Below are 27,649 nucleotides of genomic sequence, written 5' to 3' on the forward strand. Positions count from 1 at the left end.
AGAAAAAAAAAAAAAAAATAATAAAAAAAAAAATTTATATATATATATATATATATATATATATATATATATATATATATATATTAACAATAATAATTTTGAGCCATTTCTGTTTTCACGTTTTCACAATGGCCAGTAGAGAAAAGACAATATGAGGTTTATTCCCGTTTTCTGCAGCTCCCTTTTTAGCTTTGCTGCAAAGCCTGGGACAAGGTGGTCTTATTATCATGATCACCAATTTTCGGCAGTCCCATACAAATCATTTTAGTTAGTCTTGAATGCTCAGCCGCATCTCCACTGATGTTGGTCGGTGCATGTCAAAGCAACATTATTGATGGGAGCCCCAATGGTGGAGCCCACATCTATCATACATTAGGTAAACAAAATTCCTGGGACACCTACACATTCCAGCCACAGGAGCTTTTAGGACATCCCATTCTAAATACCTGGGCATCAATATGCAATTGTCCTTTTTTTTTTACAGGTAAAACAGCTTCCAATCTTCTGGGAAGGCTCTTTACAAGATTCTGGAGTGTGTCTGAATTTTTGCCAATTCACACAAGAGCATTTGTGAAGTGTTCAATGAGGTTGAGTCCGAGCCCTGTATGGGTGTCACGAGGCTACAGCGACAGAGAGGTTCCAGAGAACCGCATCGCTCTGGGCCTCGTTCACACACAGTGAACAAAGCTCTTCTCCTGTATTCTGACCTGGCTGCTTTGTGCCAGCAGTGCAGGAGTTAACCTTGTTGCTGAGTTGCTGAGAGCTGCGTCTCTCAGCTGAAGTGGATTTTGTAATCTCCTCCTCTATATAGACCGAGCCTTGACTACAGCTGTTGTCAGTGATCAGTTCTGCTGCCTGGCTTGGAGGTTGAAGGAGCGTGATATTAGGAGCTTGGAGGTTTATTTACAGAGATTGGTGTCTGCTGTTTTGGTTGCATGCTAAAACTGTTTTCCTTCCTAGTTTTTTTCCTTCTCTTCCCTTCTCTGTGTTACCTCTGTGGTTGTGTGAGCATTTCGTGAGTTTGAGACTTTTAGTTACCTTGTCTGTATACCCTGTTAATTGTTGTATTTATACACTGGTGAAGGCCACCTCCCTTGGGGGGAGAGGGGGCCATTAATAGGGTCTGCACCGGAGACAGGGATACGCTGGCGGCTCAGGCCTCCTAACCATCATAGGTACCCCTGAGATAAGGGAAAGCCAGAGCCCCATTATAGTAGCAGGGACAGGTGCGGGTCCCAGTACGCCGTCCTGCCCCTTTATCGCCTTTAACGGTGTGACAATGGGCCAGTCAAGGTCTTCCACACCAAACTGTACATGGACCTTGCAGAGGTGTATTTTCCTCGGCGATGGAGCTGGCACTCTACTCCTTTATACCGCATCAGGATGCTGTTTCTCTGAGCCACATGTGTTTATCTGATGAAGGTTGGTGAGACTGAAACGTCATTCGTATTCGTCTACGCACATTTCAATTGAATAATTTGAACCATAAACCGCATTATTTTGAGTGCCGGGTTCCTTTTTGAAATTTTCAGAGGGTTGGGAATGCTATTAGCACACCTAAAAGTTGGTGGAGTGACGTACAGTCAGGCAAATTGCAGTCCGGCACAATGGAGTCCGGCACATTGGAACCCGACACACTGGAGCCCGGCACATTGGAGCCCGACACATTGCAGTCAGGCATGTTGGCACATTGCAGTCAGGAACATTGGCACATTGCACAGCACCGGCTGCAGAATGACTTGAATAATAGAACACAGAGATGCAGGAGAAGTAGTTAGTCGCTACGTGACTGCCAGTCGATGTAGGCAGCTTTGCTTCTGCAGCATAAGAGGAGCGCAGAGAAACTGATAGTAAGTTTCTCTGCACTAATAGTCAGACGTAGCGATCTAACGAGCTCCAAAGTGATGCAAACATTTGTTTGTTTTTTTAAGCATAGAGCCTGCAAGCTTTGTGCGCTCTTTACCTAGCTAACTGGCCACTAAGGCTGCAGTATAGTCTATAACATAGGCACGACCTTTAACCTATAAAATTAAAAATCTCTTGAGGTATGTTGCAAAACTACTGGTTTTCACAAGCACTTTGCAATTTTAACCATTTAAGAACTTGAGACAACCCCTTTAGGGTTTGTTCACTGCTGGACTCCCCCCTACTTGATCAAATTAGAGACCCATAGAAAATAAAAACAATGGATACTCACCTTTTGCAGTGGTTCCATTCCTGCAATATTGGGTCTGCGGGTCCCGGTGGGTGTCAAGACGATGTTGTGTTATGTGACTGTTGCAGCTAATCAACGGTTGCTGATTGGCTGCAGTCTTTACCATTTTGTCAGAGCAAACATCTGATCTGACAGAATATTGATAAACTGTAGCAAAGCATTCACCACTGATTATTGTAACATATGACCGCTGTAGCCAATGTCACGTGACCCACCAGGAATAGTAGGGCTACCATTACTGGAATGGGACAGGTGTATGCATTATTTTATTTTCTATTGTCTGAATAGTTTACGCAGGGGCTGTCCTGTAGTGGACGACCCCTTTGTCTAGCAGTCCGTCAGTCAGCCTAATCTGGCATATCTCACTCTCATCTGTCTTTTGCAGAGCTTCTGTCAGTTGTTTTTTTTTTATCACATGAAAGGTCATCTCTAATATGATGTGATTACAAATTAATTGAAAGGACCTCAGTAAGGCTGTGTGCACACGTTCAGGATTTCTTGCAGAAAATTCCTGAGAAAAACCTAAAATTTTCTGCAAGAAATCTGCATGCGTTTTTTGCCGCGTTTTGGTGCGTTTTTTGATGTTTTTTTCCAGACATTTCCCAATGCATTTTATAGAGGGAAATCCGCAAAAAAAAAACACAAAATTAATGAACATGCTGCGTTTTTTTACCGCAATGCGTTTTTTTCGCAGAAAAAAACGCATCATGTGCACAAAACATGCGGAATTAATTCTAAATGATGGGATGCATATTGTATGCTGTTTTTTTGCGGTTTTATAGCGTTTTTATCGTGAAAAAACTGTGAAAAATCAGCAATGTGTGCACACAGCCTTAAAGTCAGACAAAATAGTTACCAACTCCCCATCATACCGACCTCACTGACATATTCTTACTTAGTAGGGTTAGTTATTGAAAAAAAGTAGTGCACATCAATAGTTTAACCATATTTATGCAAAAGAAAAAAAAATTTACAGTTCCATGTAATTTTCCCCCCTTTCAGCCTCTGCAATTTTGGTCACTTCCCTTTCTGTGCTTGGGCAGCAGCTTGTACCATGTGACAAGGAAGAAACTTGAATTTTAATGAATTGAATTGATTACAGCCACCTCCCATTGTTATGACTGCGGTTGAGCTAAGTAAAGATATTTAAAAAAAAAAAAAGTTTTGTGATGTAATTTCTTGGTTCATCACCACCTTTTTCATTCTGATGCAGTGGCATCAAGGTAATGGGACTAGGGCTTGGTTTCAGCCGCTGTCATTGACACCAAGCCCTAGGCTTAGTAATGAAAAGGTGTAAGCCCAACACCTTCAATACTAAGTCGGTAACTAAACAAACACAAATAAACACACACAAACAAACACACATTGTCACCAGCCTATGTAGGAGTGTTAACAGAACAAACCTACATAGGCTGTAACCAAACAGCAACTCTTATGGTATGTGTCCACGATCAGGATGGCCGGCGGTTTAGTCGGAGCGGCAAACCTGCTCTGCGCTAAGCTCTGCCCCCTTTCTGGGACGCGATGATGTCGGATATGTTCATTGCACACATCCGGGATCATCGCACCCCACCATAGGGCCCTGTGCTATACCTTGTGGCGACGCAGCGTCGCCGCAAGGTATACGGACATGCTGCGATCTTAAAAGACGCGCCGCATGTCCGGAGTCGCAGGGCCACCGCGTGCGTGTTACCACGCATAGTGGAGACGGGATTTCATTAAATCCCCTCCACTATACTGTAACATCTGGACGCTGCGTGTTTGACGCTGCGGCTCTATACAGCGTCAAACACGCAGCGTTTCCTGCACGTGGAAACATACCCTTAAATTTAAAGAAAAAAAAATTCTGTGGGCTCCAGAGAAATTTTAATAACCAGCAGAGGGAAAGCTGACGGCTGATGTTAATATTCTGGGAAGGAGTCAATAACCATAAATGCTCCCACACTATTAATATCAACTCTCAGCTGTTTGCTTAGCCTTTACTGGTTAGTTTACAGGGGGACCTCAGGAAAAAATTGACATAGGGTCCCCCTATAAAATCTAACCAGCAAATACTAGGCAGACAGCTGCGGGTTGATATAAATAGCCTAGGAAGGGGCCATGGATATTGGCCCCCTCCCAGACTAAAAACATCAGTTCTAAGCCTCCCCAGAAAAGGCGCATTTATAAGTTACGCTAAATCTGGCAGTTAGCCTTGCTCTTCCCACTTGCCCTGTAGCGGGGGGTTGGTGTCACCTTTGTATTGTCAAGTGACAGCAAGCCCACAGGTTAGTAATGGAGGTGTCTACAAAAATAAAATAAACCACAATATTCCTCACTTGTCCGCAGAGAAGATAATCAATAATGTCCCACGACAGTCCTGATCACTTTAAGAGCAGTCAGTGATGTGACTGCTCTCAAAGACAGCCTGCGATAAAAGTGTCAGGAGGTAATCGCTCTTGCAGTGTATCATTGAGCTGTTGTGAGAGAGGTCTCATGCAGTGGTGCCGTGAGTGAGAACACTGAAGCTGATCAGCTGATGAACTCCAGTGAACGCCCTCACGGAAGCTCAGTGATACAGTGACAAGAGGTAATCGCTCCCGCAGTGTATCACCAGAGGCCAGGTAGAGCAGTCCCATCTTCCGATCGTGAGATCGCCATGGGACACTTGAGATTACGTGGACTACGGCAGACAGGTGAGTATATGGAGGTTTGGTGGTTTTACATTTTTTGTAGGAGACGAGGTGTTAGGTGAGAATAATTTTTCCCGATGGGAGCAGTAGTCTCATCAGCTCATGCCTGCTGACCTGCGGTAAGCTTTTTACCTCAGGTCACAGCTGTGGGATCACGATGACATCTGACAGCATGACCCCCGCAGAACTCTAACCGATGGTTTTACCGGTGGTAGCATTACTGCGGATAAGAACCAGTGGGCCGGTGTTTCCCACGCTGTCACACAAATGACAGCGTGGGAAACAACATTGAAAGCCCGTAAATACGCAAACAAAAACTCAGCAAATCGGTAAACATTTTTATACCTGCGTTTTTGCTTTGGATTTGACTGACTCAATTGAAGTCAATGGGTGAAAAACTCTACAGAAACGCACAAAGAATTGACATGTTACAGAAAAAAATGCACTGCAAATACTCAAAGGAAATTTAATTCAGGATTGTCATTGAATTACCTTGCATATATTCCATAGCATTTTGGGCCCGTTTCCGCATGGAAAAATCACAGCGAAAACACATCAAAAATGCACAGTGTGCACACAGCCTAACACTCACACGGGGATGAACAAACCAGGGGAGATGTAAAACCTGCACACCACAGGTTCGTATATAGACTGGGAAATCCATAATCTGCCCCTAATTTGTTACTGACTGACTGACTGCTGAGGTTGGCATCCTAAAATTACACAATGGCACCCCCACTCACAGTTGGTTGACCCCGAGTGTCCTTAACTGCACCTTCAAGAATACATAGAGAGTACAAAACCTACAAGTAACAAAATGAGCAAAAAACTCTGCTGTAACTAAATAACTTTTGTCTATTTTATGGCCAATGTGAACATGTGTTTATGTGCTGCATGTATACCAACTTAATCCAAGCTCAATTTTTGTGTTTTCCTTTATACATAGAGTGTAACCCAAAACCACAACAACAAAATGGAGTGCACACAGACAGAGGGCGAGACAGAAAGCTAAGGACATGTTCACACAGTCATTCTTGAAAGGCGAAAGGAAAAGAAATGACCCCGAAAAGACCTTTGGTAGACGTGAAATTCCCCAAAACGAGAAAATGAAAACACCTTCATAGAAGCAAAACAGCAAAGCAAAGACAAGAGCATTATCAGCAGTTGGACAGAGACAATACAGGCTGTGGTCCAACAGATAGGGAAAATGACTCACAGCCAGAGATCACTGGATCAGGACCTGGAGTCGCACCATGACACACATATTGTAGTTCTCCACCCATTACTACATAGAATCAGCCCACTTACTGTCAGATCACTACGCTGAGTGAAGAGGAAGAACAAAGCAGAGAAGCTACTGAGCATGTGTGAAGGCGGACCTACGCTCCAGCCACATAAGCAGCAGCATGGGGCACCATCACAGATGACAAGGTCATGCATTTACAAAACCACACCATATGTTTAGTTGACGCATATTGCAAAAACACTTTTTACAAACCTCTACTGAATTTTGAACAAACGTTTTCATGAGATAACCCCTTTAATCTCAGTCTGCAGCCAGCAACGAGCAGGGAAACAAAAAGTCTTTAAGCTAGAGAGTGCAACATTTTTAAGAAAATCCAACTGCAACAATTTTCATTAGAAAAAAAAAAAGTCCATATCGTCCAAGTCTTTGACAAGCCCTTTAAGTTTTCACACTTAGAGTATAATATCCTACCTAATCACAATGACTTTTTTGTCAATATAATAACTAAGAACTACATTTAATGTATAGATCTATACATTCTGTTTACACATTTGCTACCATACTATTAATTGCACCACACGTCTTGATTAAGATACGCAATTTGCACAATTAATGTATCCCAGTGTGAAATGTACATGTCAGACTGACAATTAAACAGATCTATTAATATTCATACATTGATTTTTATCTCCCTGAAGATTTACAAGAAGTGTTTCTATGGTTACAACGCCATTGTTTTTACAGTAATCCCATGTATTTTATATAGGAATTGAAAATGATAATGGACGTGTCCAGGAATGTTTGTATTTGGTTTTGGGCCAAATCCTCCCAGCTTAGGAAGTAGCAGCAAAAATAATGAGATCACATCTTTATAATAACGGACTAATCGCATCTACAGTGATCAGCGTTACAGATGTGATTGTTATAAAGCAAGCAATGGGCAAGATAATGATAGCGGATATATTATTATAACTGGTCATCCCCAATCTTGGCATGGAAAAGTAACCCAGAAATAAAGAAAACAGATCAAAGTCACCACTACACTGATCATAGAGAAACAGTTAATGGGGCGGGGGAAAACATGGCGTCACCTATCTACCATAGTTTGGGGATAGCTTGCTGATCGCTGGTGACAGGTGATAGACGGGTGTTCCAGTGCAATCAAGTCAAGAGACATTTATGACTTTGTAAACTAGAGGCTAATGCTGACCATACATTTTAGATTAGCCGAGTGAATTAATCAATAAGACGGGGGAGGGTAAAGGAATCTGACATGTTAGAGGGAATCCGTCAGGAGGATTTCCCCTCCCAGAATAGTTCTAGATGCATAGCAAGTCATACACTTCATACACATATTTCTTTTGTTAACCATAGTGGGTGGTTATAAGAGAAACAGCGACCATTGGAAGCGCAGGTGTTTTTATGATTTATATAGATGCATGTTGCTCCCACCAGTTCCTTTACATGGGCAGCACATTCCTCCGTTACTGAAAATCGGAGTTTCAATTGATACGCAAATTAGGCCTCTTTCACACATCCGTTTTTTACAGTCACCATCCGTCAAAATGTTGAAAAGACAGATCCTGTGCAGATTGTAAAAAAACGTATGCACTGGGTCCGTTTTTTTGACGGATCCGTTGAGGCCATGTGCAGACGTTGTATATGCGTCTTTGCCGCGTTTTTTCACTGCGAAAACGCATGCACAAACCATGTTAAAAATAATTTTAAAAAATTAAAAAATCGTGATATTCTTACCTTCCGGCGTCCCTCGCAGCCTTCCCGATGCTCCTAGCAGCTCCCGTTCCCAGTGATGCCTTGCAAGACAATGACCTGTGATGATGGTCTTGCGAGACCGCTACATCATCGGGTTATTGTCGCAAGGCATTACTGGGAACGGGAGCTTCCGGGAGAATTGCGAGAATCGGGAAGGCTGCGATGGATGCCGGAAGGTAAGAATATTACGATTTGCTGGATGCGTTTTTTTTTTTTTTTCACAAAACGATGGATTTTGATGGAAACAAAAAGACGGAAGTGTGAAAGAGGCCTCAGTTTCTTGCGACTGTTGTGAAAGGCTGAAGAACTATTTGTAGCTCTGAAGCCTATGTCACTCCAGCTCTATTCCCAACCCAGCGCCACCTCCTCCTACTTGACTGACAGCTTCTGACATGATAGATAGATAGATAGATAGATAGATAGATAGATAGATAGATAGATAGATAGATAGATAGATAGATAAAGATCGATAGAGAAATATGGGATAGATAGATGATACATAAATATGGGATAGATAGATGATAGATAATAGATACATAAATATTGATAGATAGAGATCGATAGATAAATATGGGATAGACAGAAGATAGATAGATAGATAGATAGATAGATAGATAGATAGATAGATAGATAGATAGGTAAAAGCAAACCAGTGAAGCATATCATGGAAATACCTTTAGCATAGAAAATAGAAGTGGTTTGGATAAATATAGGAATTACCTCTAGAAGTACGGGGAAGCAGGGATAAAGTTTAAATGAAGGATCTCTTCTTCACTAGAAAGGGGACGTGGGTGGTATGCTTTGCATATGTAAGTTGAACTGTAGATGATAATTAACGCTTAATGCTAGCTATCTGTATGTCCTCTATACCATGGAAACACCTTTAATATACACGATAGACATGACTTGGATACATATAGGAATTGCCCCGAGAGGGGATATATTCTAGGTTTACATTACAATTAACAAATACTTAGTGGTTAGCGCTGCAGCTTTGCAGCGCTGGGGTCTTGGTACAAAAATAGGGATTTTTGGTTACTCACCGTAAAATCCGTTTCTCCAAGACGCTCATTGGGGGACACAGGACTGTGGGTGTATGCTTCTGCCGCCAGGAGGCTGACACTAAGTAAACTTGAAAAAAAAAAGTTAGCTCCTCCTCCATCGTATACACCCTGACACTGGCTACCAGAGACTCCAGTTTGGTGCAAAAAGCAGTAGGAGAACAAAAAACAAAAAAAATAATATAACAGCATAAGTACAGAAACTTTATGTCTAGAAAAGATCCTACTGACTAATGTAATCAGATATAACCAAAGCAGCCATCAGGCTACCAGGGAGGGAGCTGTGTCCCCCAATGAGCGTCTTGGAGAAAAGGATTTTACGGTGAGTAACCAAAAATCCCTATTTCTCCTTCGCCTCATTGGGGGACACAGGACTGTGGGATGTCCTAAAGCAGTCCCTGGGTGGGAAAAATCACTCACCAGAAAAAGACAGCCAGATAATGTTTGTCTATAAATGCGCCACTGCCGCTTGAAGAATTCTTCTACCCAGACTTGCGTCTGCAGAGGTCTGGGAATGGACATTATAATGTTTGACAAACGTATGCAGACTAGACCAGGTCGCAGCCTTGCAAACCTGTTCTGCTGAGGCCTGGTGCCGAACGGCCCAGGAAGCCCCCACTGCTCTAGTCGAATGAGCCTTGATTCCGGCCGGAACCGTCATGCCCATGGAGCGATAAGCCTCCTGAATGGTCGACCTTATCCATCTGGCCAGGGTAGATTTTGAAGCCGCGCATCCCTTCCTGCGACCCTGCGGAAGGACAAACAGAGCATCCGTCTGGCGAAAGGGGGCCGTACGGGAAACGTACCTCCTCAGAGCCCTCACCAGATCCAACGTATGGAGAGCTTTTTCAACACGGTGCGTAGGTGCCGGACAAAAAGAGGGCAGAACAATATCTTCATTAATGTGAAATGATGAAAGAACCTTCGGCAAAAAGGACGGTGCTGGTCTGAGCACCACCTTGTCCTGATGAAATCGCAAAAAAGGAGGACGACAAGAAAGAGCTGCCAACTCCGATACCCGTCTTATGGACGTTATGGCCACTAAAAATACGACTTTCCAAGAGAGAAACATCAAAGAAACCTCTTGAAGAGGCTCAAAAGGAGCGTCCTGTAAAGCCCTTAAGACCAGATTAAGGTCCCAAGCTTCCAAAGGAGTCTTATAAGGAGGGACCTTATGAGCGACTCCCTGGAAAAAAGTCCTGACTTGACGATTAGGAGCAATCCTGCGCTGAAAAAGTACTGATAAAGCCGAAACCTGCCTTTTAAGGGTACTCGGAGCAAGCCCAGAATCCAGGCCTGCTTGAAGGAAGGCTAGAATGTTTGGAACGGAGAAACGCAGAGGGGGCAGCCCGCGTTCTCTACACCAGGAAAGAAACACCTTCCAAGTGTGATAATAAATCCTGGCCGAAACCGACTTACGTGCACTGATCATAGTATCAGCCACTTCTTGAGAAAAATCAGCCTGAGTTAAAACCCAAGATTCAACGGCCAGGCCGTCAAACGTAGGACCTCTGAGTTCTGGTGGTAGATCGGCCCTTGAGATAGAAGATCTGGCCGATCGGGGAGCCGCCAAGGAACCCCGGCTAGAAGTTGTACCAGGTCTGCATACCAGGTCCGTCGTGGCCAATCCGGAGCGATCAGGATGGCCGGCACTCTCTCTGATTTGATCTTCTTGATTACTCTCGGGAGCAGTGCCAGAGGAGGGAACAGATAAGAGAGATGAAATTGGTTCCAAGACAGTACCAGCGCATCCACGGCGATAGCCTGGGGATCTCGGTACCGAGAGACAAAACTGGGCACCTTGGCATTCACCTTGGACGCCATTAGATCCACGTCTGGAGTTCCCCAAAGATGGCATATCTGCAAAAAAACCTCGGGGTGGAGAGACCATTCCCCGGAGGCTAGACCCTGACAGCTTAGGAAATCTGCCACCCAGTTTTCTTCGCCCGGAATGTGGACCGCTGAGATCACAGAGTGATTTCTCTCCGCCCAGAGTAGAATCAGTTTTACCTCCTGCATGGCTGCCTTGCTGCGGGTGCCCCCCTGGTGATTTAGGTAAGCTACCGCTGTGGCGTTGTCCGATTGAATCCGGACAGGGCGACCCGCCAGAAGATGGTGAAAACGTAACAAGGCTAGCCGGACCGCTCGAATCTCTAAGATATTGATGGGGAGTTCTGATTCCTGAGGAGACCAGCGTCCCTGAGCTGTGTGATGGAAGAACACTGCTCCCCAACCCAGGAGACTGGCATCTGTTGTGACCACTAACCAATTGGTTGGGGGAAAGGGCTTCCCCCTGAGTAGAGATGAGCTGTTTAGCCACCAAGCGAGAGCCTGTTTGGTCTGGAAAGACAACCGAAATTTGCGGTTGAGAGAGAGAGGATTTCTGTTCCATGCTGATAGGATTGCACGTTGTAGGGGTCGAAGATGAAACTGTGCAAACGGAACCGCTTCTATGGTTGCAACCATCTTCCCTAACACCCTCATCCCGGACCGAATCGTATGAGGGTATGGTTGTAGCAGGTTCCTCACTTCCCGCCGAAGGGCTAGGACCTTGTCCTGGGGAAGGATAGTTAAGGCTTGAGAGGTGTCGAAGATCATGCCTAAAAAAGAGATTTTTCGAGACGGCCGTAGAGACGACTTCCTTAAATTTACCAACCAACCTAGACGGGAAAGGGTGTCCAGAGTGATGTCGACATTTTCCTTGCAAGACTGAAATGTCGGTCCCTTGATCAGCAGATCGTCTAGGTATGGCAAGATGACAATACCTCGGGAGTGTAGAATGGACACCACAGTCGACATGACTTTTGTGAACACCCTGGGAGCGGAGGCCAGTCCGAAAGGTAATGCCGTGAACTGGAAATGTAGATTGTTTACGGCAAACCGGAGAAATCTTTGATGGAGCGGAAAGATGGGAATATGAAGATAAGCATCCTGAATGTCTATTGAGGCCAAAAATTCTCCCTTTTCCAGAGAGGCGATGACCGACCGCAGAGACTCCATACGAAAGTGTCGAACGCGGACAAACTTGTTTAAGAGTTTGAGATCTAGGATAGGCCTCACTGCTCCATCCTTTTTGGGCACTACAAAAAGATTGGAATAAAAGCCCTGGAATCTTTCTTCCTTTGGAACAGGAGAAATGACACCGCTGATACGGAGAGACTCTATGGAATTGAACAAGCTTTGACGAAGAGATTTGCACTTGGGAAGACGGGATGGGAAGAACCGGGGAGGAGGGAGACAGACCAGCTCTATTTTGTAACCTGAAGATATGAGCTCTGCCACCCACTGGTCGTGGATTACCTGAAGCCAGACCTGGCGAAATAAAAGTAGACGTCCGCCTACCTTTCTGGAGATGCCCGGAAGAGGCCCCCAGTCACTTGGCCGAAAATCTTTGCGTCCTAGATCCTCTAGATCTAGAAGACTGGGGACGCATTCTTCCCCCCTGGCTGGCCGTATAAGGGGTCCGACCGTCTCGGTCCTGATTGGGCCGACCCTGCGCAGGAGAACCTGATGCTGGGGCCCATCTGACATAGCGAAAGGTTCTAAAGCGAGCCTGAAAATGGCGCCGAAAAGGCTGTCTGGCCCTCTGCTGAGGAAGGAACTTACTTTTCCCTCCTGTAGAGTCAGAAATGAGCTGATCCAGCTTTTCTCCGAACAAACGACCACTCTGATACGGCAGGGATGTAAGAGATTTCTTAGAAGTAGAATCAGCCCGCCAGGACCTTAACCAAAGGGCCCTTCTGATGGCAATAGCATTAGATGCAGCCGAGGAAGCACAATCTGCCGCATCCAGAGATGCGTTAATCAGATAGCTACCGGCCATAGCTACCTGAGATGACATTTCAGCCAATTCTGCTGACACATTACCATCCTGGAGAGCCTTAGATAACGAGTCAGACCAAGATATCATAGCCCTGGCAACCCAGGTTGCCGCAAAAGAAGGAAAAAGTGCTGAGCTTGAGGCCTCAAAGACGGAACGAGCCAAGCTCTCTATAAGACGATCCGTAGGATCCTTAATCGATGAGCCATTAGGGAGAGATAGTAACGTGTTAGAGGCTAAACGGGACACTGGAGGATCTACAGAAGGATTTTCTGCCCAATCACTACAAAGTTCCGAAGCAAAGGGATACCTAGCCTTCAGAGCTCTTTGCCCTGAAAAGCGTTTGTCCGGGTGCTCCCTATTGCGTCGAATCAGGTCCTCGAACTCAGGATGAGAGGAAAAAACCCTATGGGCCCGTTTAGACCGCTTAAATGAGACCTTATGATCAGAGGAAGAGACGAGCTCGTCTTCTATCCCCAAAGACTGATTGACAGCTTCAATTAGGCTGTCTACTGACTCCTGAAACCCAGGTTTATCAAAATTAAGAGACCCTTCTGACTCGTAGTCAGTCTCAACTTCACCGCTTTCTGCAGGGGAAGGAGAGCGAGATACGGAACTCCAGGATGCGGAAGCACCTGAGTGCCTGGGAGACGCTTTGCGAATCCGCTTTCCATGCGTCTGTCGAGTGAGAGCGCGCCCCCTGCAGGCCGAAGACTCCTGAGACCCCGAGGCCCTCTCTAAGACAGGCGGACTACTGGTCCCGACCGCCGGGGTCTGCAGAGATTTGATCACTTCAGTAAGGGACGCCATGGATTGTGACAAAGACGTGACCCATTCCGGTGGAGCTACCCCAGCATCTGCTTGAGGGACCGGAGCCGGAGAGACTACTGGAGAACTGGCAGGGGGGGGGCTCCTGGACGCGTTCAGAGTCACAGGCCTCGCAGAGGCGATTACTTTGGGCGTGCGGAAAAAGGGCACTACAAGATACACAACTGGTAAAAAGAACCGTGTGAGTCTTAACCCTTCTAGACATAATGATCCGTAATGCTATACCCAGGGCCAGAGACTGGGAAAAAAGGAATGCTTCAGCCAGATGAAGGGAGAAGCACTTACCCCAGTCCTGTGTCCCCACGAGTACCGAGATGGATCTGAAAGCATGATGCTGAGCCCAAAAACGCTGTTTTATATGCATAGCCGGCCTTAGGGGGGAGGGACCGCCAAACGATGCTGCGGCCTGGAGCAGGCCCGAAGCCGGGGCCTCAATTTTTCCCCCCTTAGAGCGAGGAGAGCCGGAACCGGAAGTGACGCGCCGGAAGGGGCAGAGCCTCCCAGCGCGGTCCGATGGCCGGAAGTCCCGGCTCCAGGAAGCCGCTCCACGCCCGAAGCGGCCAGGCAGAGCCGAAGCCTCTGGGGGGACAGCGGCGCTGAGCCTAACGCCGCGCGCCACAGGACCATGCTGCAGCGTAGCTGCGCCACAGCGTCGCCCGACATAACAGCGCCGGACAACGCTGCAGCGCCGCCGATCCAACGCCCCAGCGCCGGACCACGCCGCAGCGCAGCAGTCCCAATGCAGCAGCGCCGGATCACCCCGCAGCGCCGCCGTCCCAACGCCAGAGCGCCGGACCACGCCGCAGCGCCGCCCCGGCCTCAGCAGAAAAAAAGGCACCGCACTCCCGGAAGACACAGCCACAGGAAATGCCAGGAGCCCCCCAATCATACCGCACTATCGAGGGGTAGAACCAATGACGGTGCAGGAACCCTATCTCCATTATCCCCAGGATAAGGAGAGGGACCGTCCACCACCCCAGCTAACACCGCAGGGGTGTAGAATTCAGGGGGGAACACACGGACATCTTATGAGCACCTGTACAGCCTGGAGTCTAGCTACCTCAGGGTGGTCAGGGCTAGTCCGGTGAAGAATCCCACGTCGCGGGGAAGGATACGTGGAGACACATCGCACGTACTTGCCCGTTGATGGTTTGGGGAGATCGGACCCTCAAAAAGGTCCGTCGCCCCTTCAATCCAAAGATGTTGAAAAATCGGGTCCAACGATCCAGGACCCAGAGATGTGCCTCCTTGAGACACTAAGCATAAACTGGAGTCTCTGGTAGCCAGTGTCAGGGTGTATACGATGGAGGAGGAGCTAACTTTTTTTTTCAAGTTTACTTAGTGTCAGCCTCCTGGCGGCAGAAGCATACACCCACAGTCCTGTGTCCCCCAATGAGGCGAAGGAGAAATCCCATCAAAGACAACATCTGCAAGTAGTATCTCTTGTAGTGAAGCATCTCATAAGCGTGTGCAAAAGTCATTGTGAAGGGAAGGGGAGCAGGGTCAGCCGTGACACTGTCTAATGTGATTGCTGGATTCGGTGTTAATAGCAATAAAGAAGTAGGGAAACATTTATTTCTCTATTTTACCAGTATTGTTCCTATTTAGTGTGTACCACTACCATACATTGCCAAGACTTAGAGAGAAAAAAAGAAGTATGAGAATAAAACTTAGGTTTTATTATTTCAAAAGTTAAAAAGTTAAAATAAAAAAAAAAACACTTGAAATAATAAAAGATATATTTCCATTTTTTTCTACTAGTTTTGGCAGTGGATCCCGAGTTATCAGCATAATGAGACTGCTCACAAGTCTTCAGTAAATAACGAAGTAGGGGTCTAAAATAGTTGCAATGACCAGTTTGAAAATTACAAGATTTCTAACTTTTTTTTTTGTTTTTTAATACAGATTCGATATGAAACAAAAAGGCATCAACTAATGAAAAAAAACTTGTTTTAAACAATAGGTCACTTTCTGATGATACACTGCCTTTATCGGTCTTTCTTTGAGAATGAAATAAATGTGGTAACTTGCGGATAATCTCGATACCTTTTTTCATCTTGGCCAGGACTGATTTCTTTGTATAAGCGTCTTCCACTGTCTCCCCGGAGCTGATGGGTGACAAGTGCGGCGCAGGCCTCGAGGTCTTCGGTTTTCAGAGGTTTCATCTGATTACAAAGACTAGAAGATAAAGATGTGTTACAATGTCGGGAACATACAAGGCTAGGAAATATGGAAATATTCTAAATCCATAAAGATGGTTTTTTATCATTATTTCTAAAGTTTAAAGGAAAGAGTAAAATATGGGGACTGAAATATCGCCCACATAACAAGTAGCACAGAGCTATGCAATGCAGCACAGATAAAAGGCAACAATGACATTATCAGTGCGAGCACAGACCTTTTACCGAGTGAGATTCATTTATTGGTACCATATAGAGCTTAAAATATTTTTTGTTTTATCACTCCGCAATGCATTTTTGGAATAGACAATAAATAGAAAACCATGTTAGATTTGTTGTTTATTCACCGTACCGGATAAAGAACACACTGATTTTACAGCAAGGGTCGTTATGGCTGCAGCCAATCATTTTTTTTTTTTTTTTACATCATGAAGAATTTTGTAATTAGGGGAAAAAAGGAATTGAGATTTTGTTTCTTACGCAATATATTTTTGAATCTCACTTTTGACCCATTCGTGGTCTTGTTTGATCGCGGATGGATTACACCGCGACACTTCTGTGAACCCATCAGCACTTGGCACTGCAAAGCACCGATGAGGCGACTGAAGGAGCCGTCTTCCTCTGTCTAACTGCCTAGATGCCACAGTCACTGGCACTGAACCGGACATCGAAGGGGTACAATGCCCAGTATCGCAGCTTTCTCTGTTCTCAATAGTTACGGCAGAGTGCCCGCTGTAACATTCAGCAGAAACTCCCGCGATGTGTGGGCGCAGCCAATTTACGCCAATCAGCAGTAATTACGGTGCATAGGGACAGCCCCATACAAAAGCAGCTGCTGCAAAGGAATTAATGAGGAAAATATATAGGCATGATGAAAAGATTCAGTATAAAACTTGCATTTTATGCAGGGAGTCCAGTGGGCGGTCCTACTCAGTGACCGGTCGCGCTGCTATAGAATGATCACCAAGTTTACGGTTACAGAAGCATCCAGCCTTCTTCACATTTCATCATAGTGTTTCATTGGAACGCATCTCCTATACATCACATATAGATCATGCAGTGATTCTCCAAAAAGATACCATACCTTATGAGGTAATCCCTCCTTTTGTGGCCGAGACTACTATCCTGGTACAAGTGAGTAGGAATAGGTTCCATACGTTGCAGCATATCTTCAATGGATTGAAGCAAATGAATAAATCCTTCGGTAGAAAGGCTATTTCTATAGGGGGAAAAAAAAAAAACACAAAATAATTACAGCCAAACCCATTAGTTCAGCCAACCCATCTGACAAAAATAATCTTATGCTAGATTAAAGGGAATCTGTCAGCAGATGTTTGCTACCCCATCTGAAAACAGCATCACAGAGAAAAGCTGATTCCAGTGATGTGTCACTTGCTGGGCTGCTTACTTACATTTTGAGAAAATCACTGTTTTCTGTGCTGTAGAGCTAGAGTGGTTATTTGACTGTAGAACTGGGTATAACCCCGCCCACACCACTGATTGGTAGCTTTCTGCCCATGTAAAGTGTACACAGAAATGTGCCAGTCAGCGGTGTGGGCGGAGTTATTCAGAGCTCATGAATATGCTTGACTACCTGACAGCAGATCAAGTAGTCCTCTAGTGATAATCTACTGCTGATAAAACAGTGATTTTATGAAAACCACAAGAAGCAGTGAAACATCGTCGGAATCAGGGTATCTGCCTCTACATTATGCCACTCTCACATCTACTATAAAATTGTCTAAGGGTCACTTCCGTCTTTCTGTCTGTCTTTCTGTCACGGATATTCATTGGTCGCGGCCTCTGTCTGTCATGGAAATCCAAGTCGCTGATTGGTCGTTGCAAAACGCCCACGACCATTGCCACAACCAATCAGCGACGGCCATAGTCTGGCAGCGAAATGGCCGCTGCTTTACTGCCCTGCAGCGCTCACACAGGGATAATGCCAGCGTTAACGGACCGCGGTGTAACGCACTCCGTTAACGCAGCTATTAACCCTGTGTGACCAACATTTTACTAATGATGATGCGTATGCAGCATCAATAGTAAAAAGATCTAATGTTACAAATAATAATAATAATTAAAAAAAAGGTTATTCTCACCTTCTGACGTCGCGCACTGTCCTCGGCAGTGCAAGCGGCAGGTTCCGGTGCCAAGGATGCTATGCGAGAAGGACCTGCCATGACGTCAAGGTCATGTGACCGCGACGTCATCACAGGTCCTGCGCTCATACCAACCCTGGGACCGGAAGCTGCCGCTTGCACCGTACACAGGCGCCAGGACTACAAGGGGCCTTCAGAAGGTGAGTATATGTATATTTTTTATTTGAAGTCTTTTTTAACCACGCATATAGTGCCCACATTGCTATATACTACGTGGGCTCTGTTACATACTGCCTGGGCTCTGTTATATATTACATCTCTGTGCTATATACGGTACTATGTAGCCGGACAATATACATCGTGACTGTGCAATATACAACGTGACTGTGCAATATACAACGTGACTATGCAATATACTACGTGCTCTGTGTTATATACTATGTAGCTGTGCAATATACTATGTGGCTGTGTCGGTAGAGATAACTTTCCAGCGATCATGTACACTGCAGCGTTCTCACAATCAGCTGAACCAGAACCAGACTAGTGACCGGAGATAACTTATCTTACTGCGAGAACTGCAGTGCATGTGACCGGGGGTTATCGCGAGAAGTGCAGTGGACGCGGACTTCCGGCGGCGGGACAGGCAGGAGCTTATTTAAATTAGGAGACATGCGTAGTAGGCTGCCTTTGCGCAGTTACTACGCCTGTGACTAATCATTAGATGTGATTTTACCGCATCTAATGACTATCTATGGGAAATTTACGGCGCGGCAATGGAGCGTCGCCACTTTGTAAACAGACATGCTGCGTTCTGAAAAGACGAGCCGCATGTCCGTTTACGCGGGTATGCCGCATGTGTGTTTTAACACATTCATCCACCTCTCGTGTCTCCCCTTTTCCTCATAGTTTGTAAGCTTGCGAGCAGGGTCCTCATTCCTCCTGGTATCTGTTTTGAACTGTATTTCTGTTATGCTGTAATGTCTATTGTCTGTACAAGTCCCCTCTATAATTTGTAAAGCGCTGCGGAATATGTTGGCGCTATATAAATAAAAATTATTATTATTATTATTATATAGTGGAGATGGGATTTCATGAAATCCCCTCCACTATGCTGTAACATTTGGACCCTGCGTGTTTTACGCTGCGGCTCCTAGGGTATGTTTGCACGGTCAGGAAACCTTCAGGATTTGCTGCGGATTGGATGCTAGGTACAGTCGCAGCTTCCAATTTGCAGCGTCCAGAGGTTACAGCATAGTGGAGGGGATTTTATGTAACCGGACATGCAGCGCGTCTTTCCAGACCGCAGCATGTCTATTTATCTTGCGGAGACACTCCGTCCATACATGACCTCATGAAGCACATACACCACTTTTTTTATTATGCCAGATAGTGTCAAGAGTAGGGAACCATGGGCAGCCTTGCAGCGCTGGAGTCCTGGGTTCTAATCCCACCTTGGACAACATCTGCAAGGAGCTTGTATGTTCTCTCTGTGTTTGCGGGGGTTTCCTCCGGGCACTCCGGTTTCCTCCCACATTCCAAAGACATACTGATAGGGAATTTAGATTGTGAGCCCCATCGGGAACAGCGATGATAATGTATGCAAACTGTAAAGAGCTGTGGAATATGTTAGCGCTATATAAAAATAAAGATTATTATTATTATGGGCAGAAGTGATTATCTATTGTTTTTTGCTTCGTTTTTTTATAAAGACCACCATGAGACAATTTGTAATGTAAATATTGGAGTGGACAATCCATGTAATATTTTCATCAGTCGGTAGAACCTAGTTTTGTAATGCTAATATAATTTGCTAGGGGTAATGAATAAGCCTTCAGGAGCCTATGGTAGAAATAAACCTGTAACAACAGCGATGGGAATCACTAGTGTAGGCCTCTTGTACTCAAGTGGACTTGAAAATCTTAATATGTTTGCCTGTCATGAACCAAGTTTACTAAAAATATGATGAAGGATCATGAAGCATAAATCCTTCAAGCATAAAGAGGCCAGCTGATAATTAATAACTGGTAGAGGTGCCCGGGTAATTGCCACGGCATCGGCCAGGAGAGGCAGGCCCAGCCGATCAGTATGCCGACTATCTCTTGGTTTCTGGAGATCAGATCTCCCAGACCACCTGCAGACACACACATCTACTTGTTGTGGTGGACAAATGAGGATTTGGTGAAGGCTTCAGTTGTTTAATAATGCAAATTAAGATTTAAGCATCGTAACAATAGAAATCTGTTAATCCTTTTTACAGCGTTGTAAATGGCCATTCAGGCTTCACTTCCAGACCGCCTGCTTTGTGTAGGGTTTAACATAGGCACTACAAGAATCAGCTATCTGCCCAGCCACACAGAATCCTGGCCGGCTTTCAAGCCATTTTTGGATGGGAATTATTGAGAGCATCATTTGACTTTTCTTTACAAGCCCATTCGCACAATAGATACCATTAGCACTAAAGAATAGATTCCTATATCTTCCAGGACAGAATATGACAATAAACCCAGGGCAGAGTTTGCCGGCAGCTGTACATCCATCACCGCACTGTTTGTTTTAGCTCCACTAGAACCCCGATTCAGATAAGCAGGGCTTTTCTTCGCTTTCTCCACCAGTCTCACCAAACCTTTCTTTCGGAAGATAACTCATTTTTCTCCATTGTGATTACATCTGGGTGGTCTTTCTGGGTGCCACTTGAGGGGACGGCGATAATAAGGAGGAGGCGGAGGAGAAGGAGAAGGATGGGACACCAGTAGAAAGAAGGACAGAATTTATGACAATCTGCAGCAGGCGTGGGATCAGAGGTCAGCAAACAAGGGGTTCCTCTCTTTTACAGGTTGCTTCCTGGTAACGGTCTGATTAGGCCGACAGCGTGAATTGTACATGTGACAATCAGCCGGGGCCTGCTCCGCTCCAGGCCGGCAATGCACACGTCTGATACTGAATATACTGCAGACACACATCCCTGGAAATTTACTTTTTAGCTTTTAAAGAGTCACCGCATTTTCCGATAGAAAAGGATTGTATCCCGGCAAGATTACAATACAATGAAAGAACATCTCCATGAACAGAAGCCTTCCCGTAGTTCCAAAATTCATGGACTACTTTTCAAGAAATTAATCTTTGAAGCATTATGCAAATTAAATGCTTAGTGCAATGTGGGTGGTCCTGAGCACCATTCCACAGTCAGTCACCCAGCGTCTCACCACCCCGTCACCAGTTCGCTGTCAATCAATGGAGCAGGGAGAAGCGGAGCAGATTCATTGAGGGATGGTGCTAGGGACCACCCACATGGCACCTCATTTGCATATTCGTCCATGGGATTTGGAAGTACTGATATGCTTCTCAGGGTCAGCTTCCCTACATGGCTTTATGCCTATTGTAATTTTGCCTGACAGACTTCCTTTAAGTATCTCAAACCTGATGTACTTACTTTTTTTAAAAAAATCCTACTGTAAATGACTGTGAGCCTTTTTGAAAGGATTCCATGCTCAAGCTGGACTAAAAAAATGCTCACTTTAATTTTAGGCTCATATAGACATTGTGACATGGATTTTCAAAGTAAGTCCAACAGCTCTATCAGGTCTAAGACACCTATGCAATAATATATGTAGCTTGTTTTCAGAAATCTGGTGACTAAGCCACTTTATATACATAATGTACATAATACTACACATCCCTCATACCTAAAGAAAGCCTGTCAGCATGGCTGGCCTGTTTTATTCAATTATGTTTCTTATAACAATTATATATGTTTTGTGTTATGCTAAATCACAACCTGGGATTTCATAGTTTTTTTTTTGAAGGTTTGTGTCAGTTCATGGAAAGAACATGCCTACAATTGTGAACATTCGTATTGTTTGCTTCAAAATAAAAAAAAAACAAACGGGACAAAATGTCTAAAAAAATTCAGTGTGCATAACTATTCACACCCCTAAAGTCAGTACTTTATAGAGCCTCTTTTTGCGGCAATTACAGCTGTAAGTTGCTTTGGATAAGTCTCTATGAGCTTTCCACATCTTGCCACTGGGATTTTGCCCATTCCTCAAGGTAAAACTGTTCCAGCTCCTTCAAGTTAGATGGTTTCCTCTGGTGAACAGCAATCTTCAAGTCTGACCACAGATTCGCAATGGGATTCAGGTCTGGGCTTTGACTAGGCCTCTCCATAACATTTACACGTTTCCCCTTAAACCACTCGAGTGTTGCTTTAGTAGTAGTATGCTTTGGGTCATTGTCATGTTGGAAGGTGAACCTCTGTCCCATTCTCAAATCACTGACAAACAGTTGTTGGTCAGGATTATCCCTGTATTTCGCACCATCCATCTTCCCCTCAACTTGGATAATTTTCCCTGTCCCTGTGGCCAAAAAACATTCCCACAGCATGATGCTGCCACAATCATGTTTCACTGTGGGGATGGTGTTCTTGGGGTGATGACCTGTGCTGGTTTGGCTACAAACATAGCATTTACCTTGATGGACAAAAAGTTAAATCTTTGTCTCATCCGACCTCGGCACCTTCCTCTATACATTTGGAGAGGCTCCCACATGTTTTTTGAAACTCGAAACAAGCCTTCCAACTTTTGTGTGTAAGTAAAGGGTTTTTTCTGCACAATCATCCATAAGGCCACCTCTACGGTATGTACAGCTTACTGTGGTCTTATGGGCAGATATTCCAGTCTCTGCTTGGGAACTCTGCAGCTCCTTCAGGGTTACCAATGGTTTCTGTGCCGTTTCTCTGATTAATGCCCGCTTTGCCAGGCTGAGAGGTTTGGTGGGCGGTCCTTTCTTAGCAGGTTTGTTGTGATACCATGTTCTTTCCATTTGATGTTCATGGATTTGATGGTGCTCCGGGATCATCAGATATTGGGATATTTTTTATAACTTAACCCTGACTTGTACTTCTCATCAACTTTGTCCCTGACTTGTTTGGAGATCTCCTTGGTCTTCATGGTGTTTGGTTAGCAATGCCTCTTGCTTAATGGTGTTGCAGCCTCTGTGGCCTTTCAGAAAAGGTAAAATGTATATACTGACGGACCATGTGACAGTTAGAGTGCACACAGGAGGATTTCCTTTCATTAACCAATGTGACTTCCGAAGGTAATTGCTTGCACCAGGAATTGTTGGTGTCTTCAAAACAAAAGGGGTGAAAACACATGCACATGCCAATTTTCAGTTATTTGATCCCATAAATTTAATTTTTGTCTGTAATTTTCTCACTTCACTAACTTAAGAATATTTAGTGCTGATGCATCACACACAAATCGGATTACAAAAATATTTAAACACAGGTTGTAATATAACCAAATAAGTAATACTTTTACAAGCCGCTGCAACTTTTTATAGCCCTGGTAGTGAATAGCAAATTCTTACTATAACAGACAGCTCAGGTGTAGTGACTGCTCCTCCTAAAACATGTCTGCTTAAAGTGAACATGTCAACAGGATTTTGCTAAGTAAACTACAGACACTGTCAGGTTGGCAGTGTTAAACCGATTAAAAGAATTTGTGAGGTGAAGACATAAGTCTTGTGGTTCTTGTGTAATCAGTGTTAGAAGTTTTCAGTTAATGATATGCCCATGCTCCGGGGTGGGACTGTAGGCGGCAGCGTCTTATCTTCCTGATCTAAGCCAGAGAATCCAAAGAAAGACCTACCCACAGGCCGCCCCGAAGCACAAACAGTCTGTATGTATGATAAAGAACATGTTTGTTTGTGGATGCCCCCTATATTTCCATTAACAGATGATGGACAGGAGCTTTTTTTTGTGGACTGAGTTGAAGCTTTGGTTGGGACATTTTACACAACATTTGGGATCACATTTATCTGGCGCTCTACGCTGAGCACTTACGTTGGGGTTTCCATCTAAATATCTGAGTGATGTGATTCAGATGATATCCCCAAGAGATTCATTCACTACAATGAGGCAACAGCATTACTCTGGACTCCGTCTGGCCTATGTTCAATGTTGTCTTTTTTTTTTAGACGTGCACAAAACTATGGCAGACCATGCTTTTATGCACGCCTAAAAAGATGGATACCGCTGGATCATAGGCAGCCAGACAGCATCCATAGTGCCTCCATCTGCCTCATTATAGGGAATCTTCCGCCGGGGGTTCTATCTGAATCACGTATTTTACAGATTTACACGGAAACCCCGATGAAAGCGCTCAACGTAGAACACAGGATAAATGTGTGCTGTGCCTTACTGAGATCTCTGGGAGGTAGAATGAACAAATCAACAGCACGTAAAGAATCAGTATTATTTATTTTTTATGCCATTTCTCGTGCGGTGTAAGTGATTAAACGACTTTATTTTCCGGGTCAGTGCGATTACAGTGATACAAGATTCATGTTGGGTTTTTATGTTTGGCTGCTGTCACACAATAAAATATGCTTTTATTGCATTGCCATATTTTGATAGCCGTGATTTTTCCATATTTTGGCAGACCAAGTCATGTGATAGCTTGTTTTTGGCGGGACAAGTGGACTTTTTTTATTGGTGCTATTTTCGGGCAAATGACATTTTTTGATCGCTTTGTATTATGATTTTTGGGGCCACAATGAACAAATTCCAGCAATTCAGGAATTATTTTCTGGGGGGGGGGTTAAGGGGTAGTAAGATTATGCCTCTCTGCATGTGATAAAATTGAAAAGGCAGCTTTTATTCTTCGGGTCAATATGATTACAGCAATACCTCATTTACATCATTTTTTAATGTTTTTGCGCTTTTACACAATAAAAACTATTTCATAGAAAAAATAATTGTTTTTGCATCGCTTTATTCTGAGAGCTATAAACTTTTTTATTTTTCCACAGATGGAACTGTATGGCGGCTTCTTTTTTTTGCGAGACAAGATGACGTTTTCAGAGATGATATTTATTTACATTCATCTTTTTGATTGCTTTTTACTCCACTTTTTGTTCGACGGTATGATGATAAAGCATCATTTTTTACCTAGCTTTTGATTATTATTTTTTACGTTGTTCACTAAAGGGGTTAATTAGTGAAATAGTTTTACAGGTCAGGTCATTACGGACACAGCGATACCAAATATGTGTACTTTTTTATTCATAAAAATATTTTTGGGGGCAATATACCATATATATATAAATATATTTATTTATATTATTATTATTTTGTGATATAAAAAAAAAATAAGATTTTTCTCCCCCTCCTATTATTCCTATGCTTTACAAACTGTCAGCGCTGCACTGACAGAAAATTTTGCTGCATCCTGCTCTGGGCACAATCTAGCAAGCTTGCTAGCTCTTGCGACCTGGATGTCGTCATGACGATATCAGGTCAACATGGCAATGATCGGCCCCTCATGATGACATGACAGAGGTGCCAAATCAGTGAGCAGAGGGCGCTCCCTTCATATGCATGCCTACTAAATGCTACAATCGATATCGATTGCAGCATTTAGCAGATTAAAGTGCCGGGAGCTGTACGGGCACGGTGTGCCAGCTGTCAGACTCAGATGACACCCGGCGGCGATCGCCCGCACACAGCCTTCTGTGCATGGGAAATTGCCATGACGTATATATAATACAATTGTCGGGAAGAGGTTAATATAGTTTTGTTTTTTTTATTTAGATGTTTATTTAAAGCAGTGTACCCAATCTGCGGCCCACAATATCCTTCCTTGCAGCCCTCAAGCATCTGTATATTGTCTGGTCACATGTCTTTTCGATGTCATGCAGAAGACCAGTGACACATAGAGACATTTAATACATATAGGAAGTAATACTTTTGTAATATTGTGGCCCACTGGTTTAATTCAATCTCACAATCTGGCCTTTGAGCCCAAAATGGTTGTGCACAGAGAAGGGGTCAGCATGATTTAGCAATGTAAAGCACAGGAGTTCCATAAAGGTGCTGTTATACAGAATAAAATCGATACCTTTAGTGAAGACATCCCCTCTGTGGTTGTTTTTATATCCACATTTTAATTTTTTGGGCCATTAGCTTAATTTCTTGATGGTGTTGTGGGTAGGGATTTTGGCTCCTGTCTCGGCCCATCTGCCTGCTTCGGGTGTCTGTATGACAGGCCATAGCTTTGTGAGTGACCTTCTTCCTATTTAAAAGTTTGCGCCAGTGCTATCCTTGTAATGGTCAATGTGTGCAGGCACTGCCTTTAAGGCGGTCCTCAAAAAAAAAAAAAAAAAAAGGTGCGGATGGAGATGCTTGCGCAGACTTAGATATCGGCTCAAATAAATCTCTAAAGGACAGCACTGAACCGAGCTCTCAATCTGAAAATGCGACGCCACTGGCGCCATTTTGTTGAAGACCGATGGGAGATCAATCTGTGTACACGCCACTTGAGGCAAGGATGGTGCTGGCATAAAACTTCAAACACGAGGCATGTGACTCCCGAATCAGTGACCTGTCAATACAACACTAAAGGCGGCAGAAGGAGGGATCGGGGCAGGAGCCGAAGACACTACCCACGGTCCAGCAGAGGGATTTCATAGATTTTAGTGAATGCTTACAACATGTTTGTCTGTAAAAGAATCTGTGTGCACAGAGCCTAACCTTTACTTTACTCCCACCGGTAAAACGTGCACTTTTATGTTTTAACGATGGATTTTAATAGTTATGTTCTAATTAGGTGGAGCCATTTGTACAGTCAATGAGTCACCAGGGCTCCTTGTCTGTGATACTGGAGATGTTGGTGGGCCCGCGTCACCCTTATATTACACAGGAGCCAGATTTCCCTAGCAAAGTTTGCCGTTTGCTGAGGGTGCTGGCGTAGGGTGCGGACAATAAGCGGATCATGTCTGTGACGCCACAACCGTTTTATGGAAAAATTATTTAGGACTTACTGACTAATCGAAGAGATTGATGAAGAATCCTCATAGGAATCACGTTCTGGGGAGCTTATTAACGTGTTGCATGTCTTCTTGTCAGATGCAAGAGGTTTCGCCTCAAGTTCATTTACTTCTTGAATTTTTTTCCCATCAATAACATCCAGCAGATCTTCAGCGGACAGGTCGTCTGATTCGGTAATGGACACCGTGAGGTCACTGCTGCTGTCAAAAACATCACTGTCTTCCTTTTTTGAGGCTGGATGAGAAGCTGTAGAAAACAAACAATAGCTGGACACTTACTTACATTCAATCAACACTTTCTAGATCCCCGGAAAACCCATGAAACGCGTTAGTATTGAGTGAGCAGAGCAGAGTGTGAGGTGGCGAATAAATGCTCCAAACTGAACTTCAGGAATGGAAAAGCCTTCAATTAAACCATTTCAGCAACTAAGATTTTCCACTCAAATTTGGAGCAGAAAATCCACAACAGAATAAAGCACCAGCAAAGTGGATGGGGTTTGATCAAATTTAAAAAACATTATTTTTGCTGATTGCCAGCAGATTACACTCATTGAGGATTACTCTTGCAGCTAGGTTTAGTAGAAAAAAAAATGTCTGCATTCAAAAGATTTATCGTAAAAAAAACCTATAATAACCACACCCCTGAGCTTCCATAACAATACTCTTATGCCCATTGGTCCCTGGCATTCAGGGTCAACACATGACTGCTGCATCCAATCGAAGGCTTTGTACATGTCCATATAGAAACAGTAAAGCCGCACAGCTGTCAAAGAGTCCGGGATCAACCGCAGTCAGTCCAAGGCATGTTACACAGGAGCCCGATATCCAAATAGAGGTGCCCACAAGAAAAAAGGTTTACAACCAATGGCAACGTACAGAACAAAGCGGCAACACTCACCGGTCCAGGTGTGGTCTGAATCCTTTAT

General features: G+C 44.3%; 1 protein-coding gene across 1 annotated transcript in view; it reads right to left on the reverse strand.

Moving 5' to 3' along the window:
- Window positions 1-27,649, reverse strand: part of KIZ (kizuna centrosomal protein) — a 194,295-nt gene that overhangs the window by 118,365 nt on the left and 48,281 nt on the right. The window contains exons 5-7 of the mRNA XM_069768928.1: window positions 26,718-26,970; window positions 16,880-17,014; window positions 15,662-15,793 (exon numbers count right to left, since the gene is read on the reverse strand). Of these exons, the coding sequence (XP_069625029.1) occupies window positions 15,662-15,793; window positions 16,880-17,014; window positions 26,718-26,970 (520 nt within the window). The remainder of the gene's footprint in view (window positions 1-15,661; window positions 15,794-16,879; window positions 17,015-26,717; window positions 26,971-27,649) is intronic.

The sequence above is a fragment of the Ranitomeya imitator genome, chromosome 5, assembly GCF_032444005.1.
Source record: "Ranitomeya imitator isolate aRanImi1 chromosome 5, aRanImi1.pri, whole genome shotgun sequence".
NCBI classification, from domain to species: domain Eukaryota; kingdom Metazoa; phylum Chordata; class Amphibia; order Anura; family Dendrobatidae; genus Ranitomeya; species Ranitomeya imitator.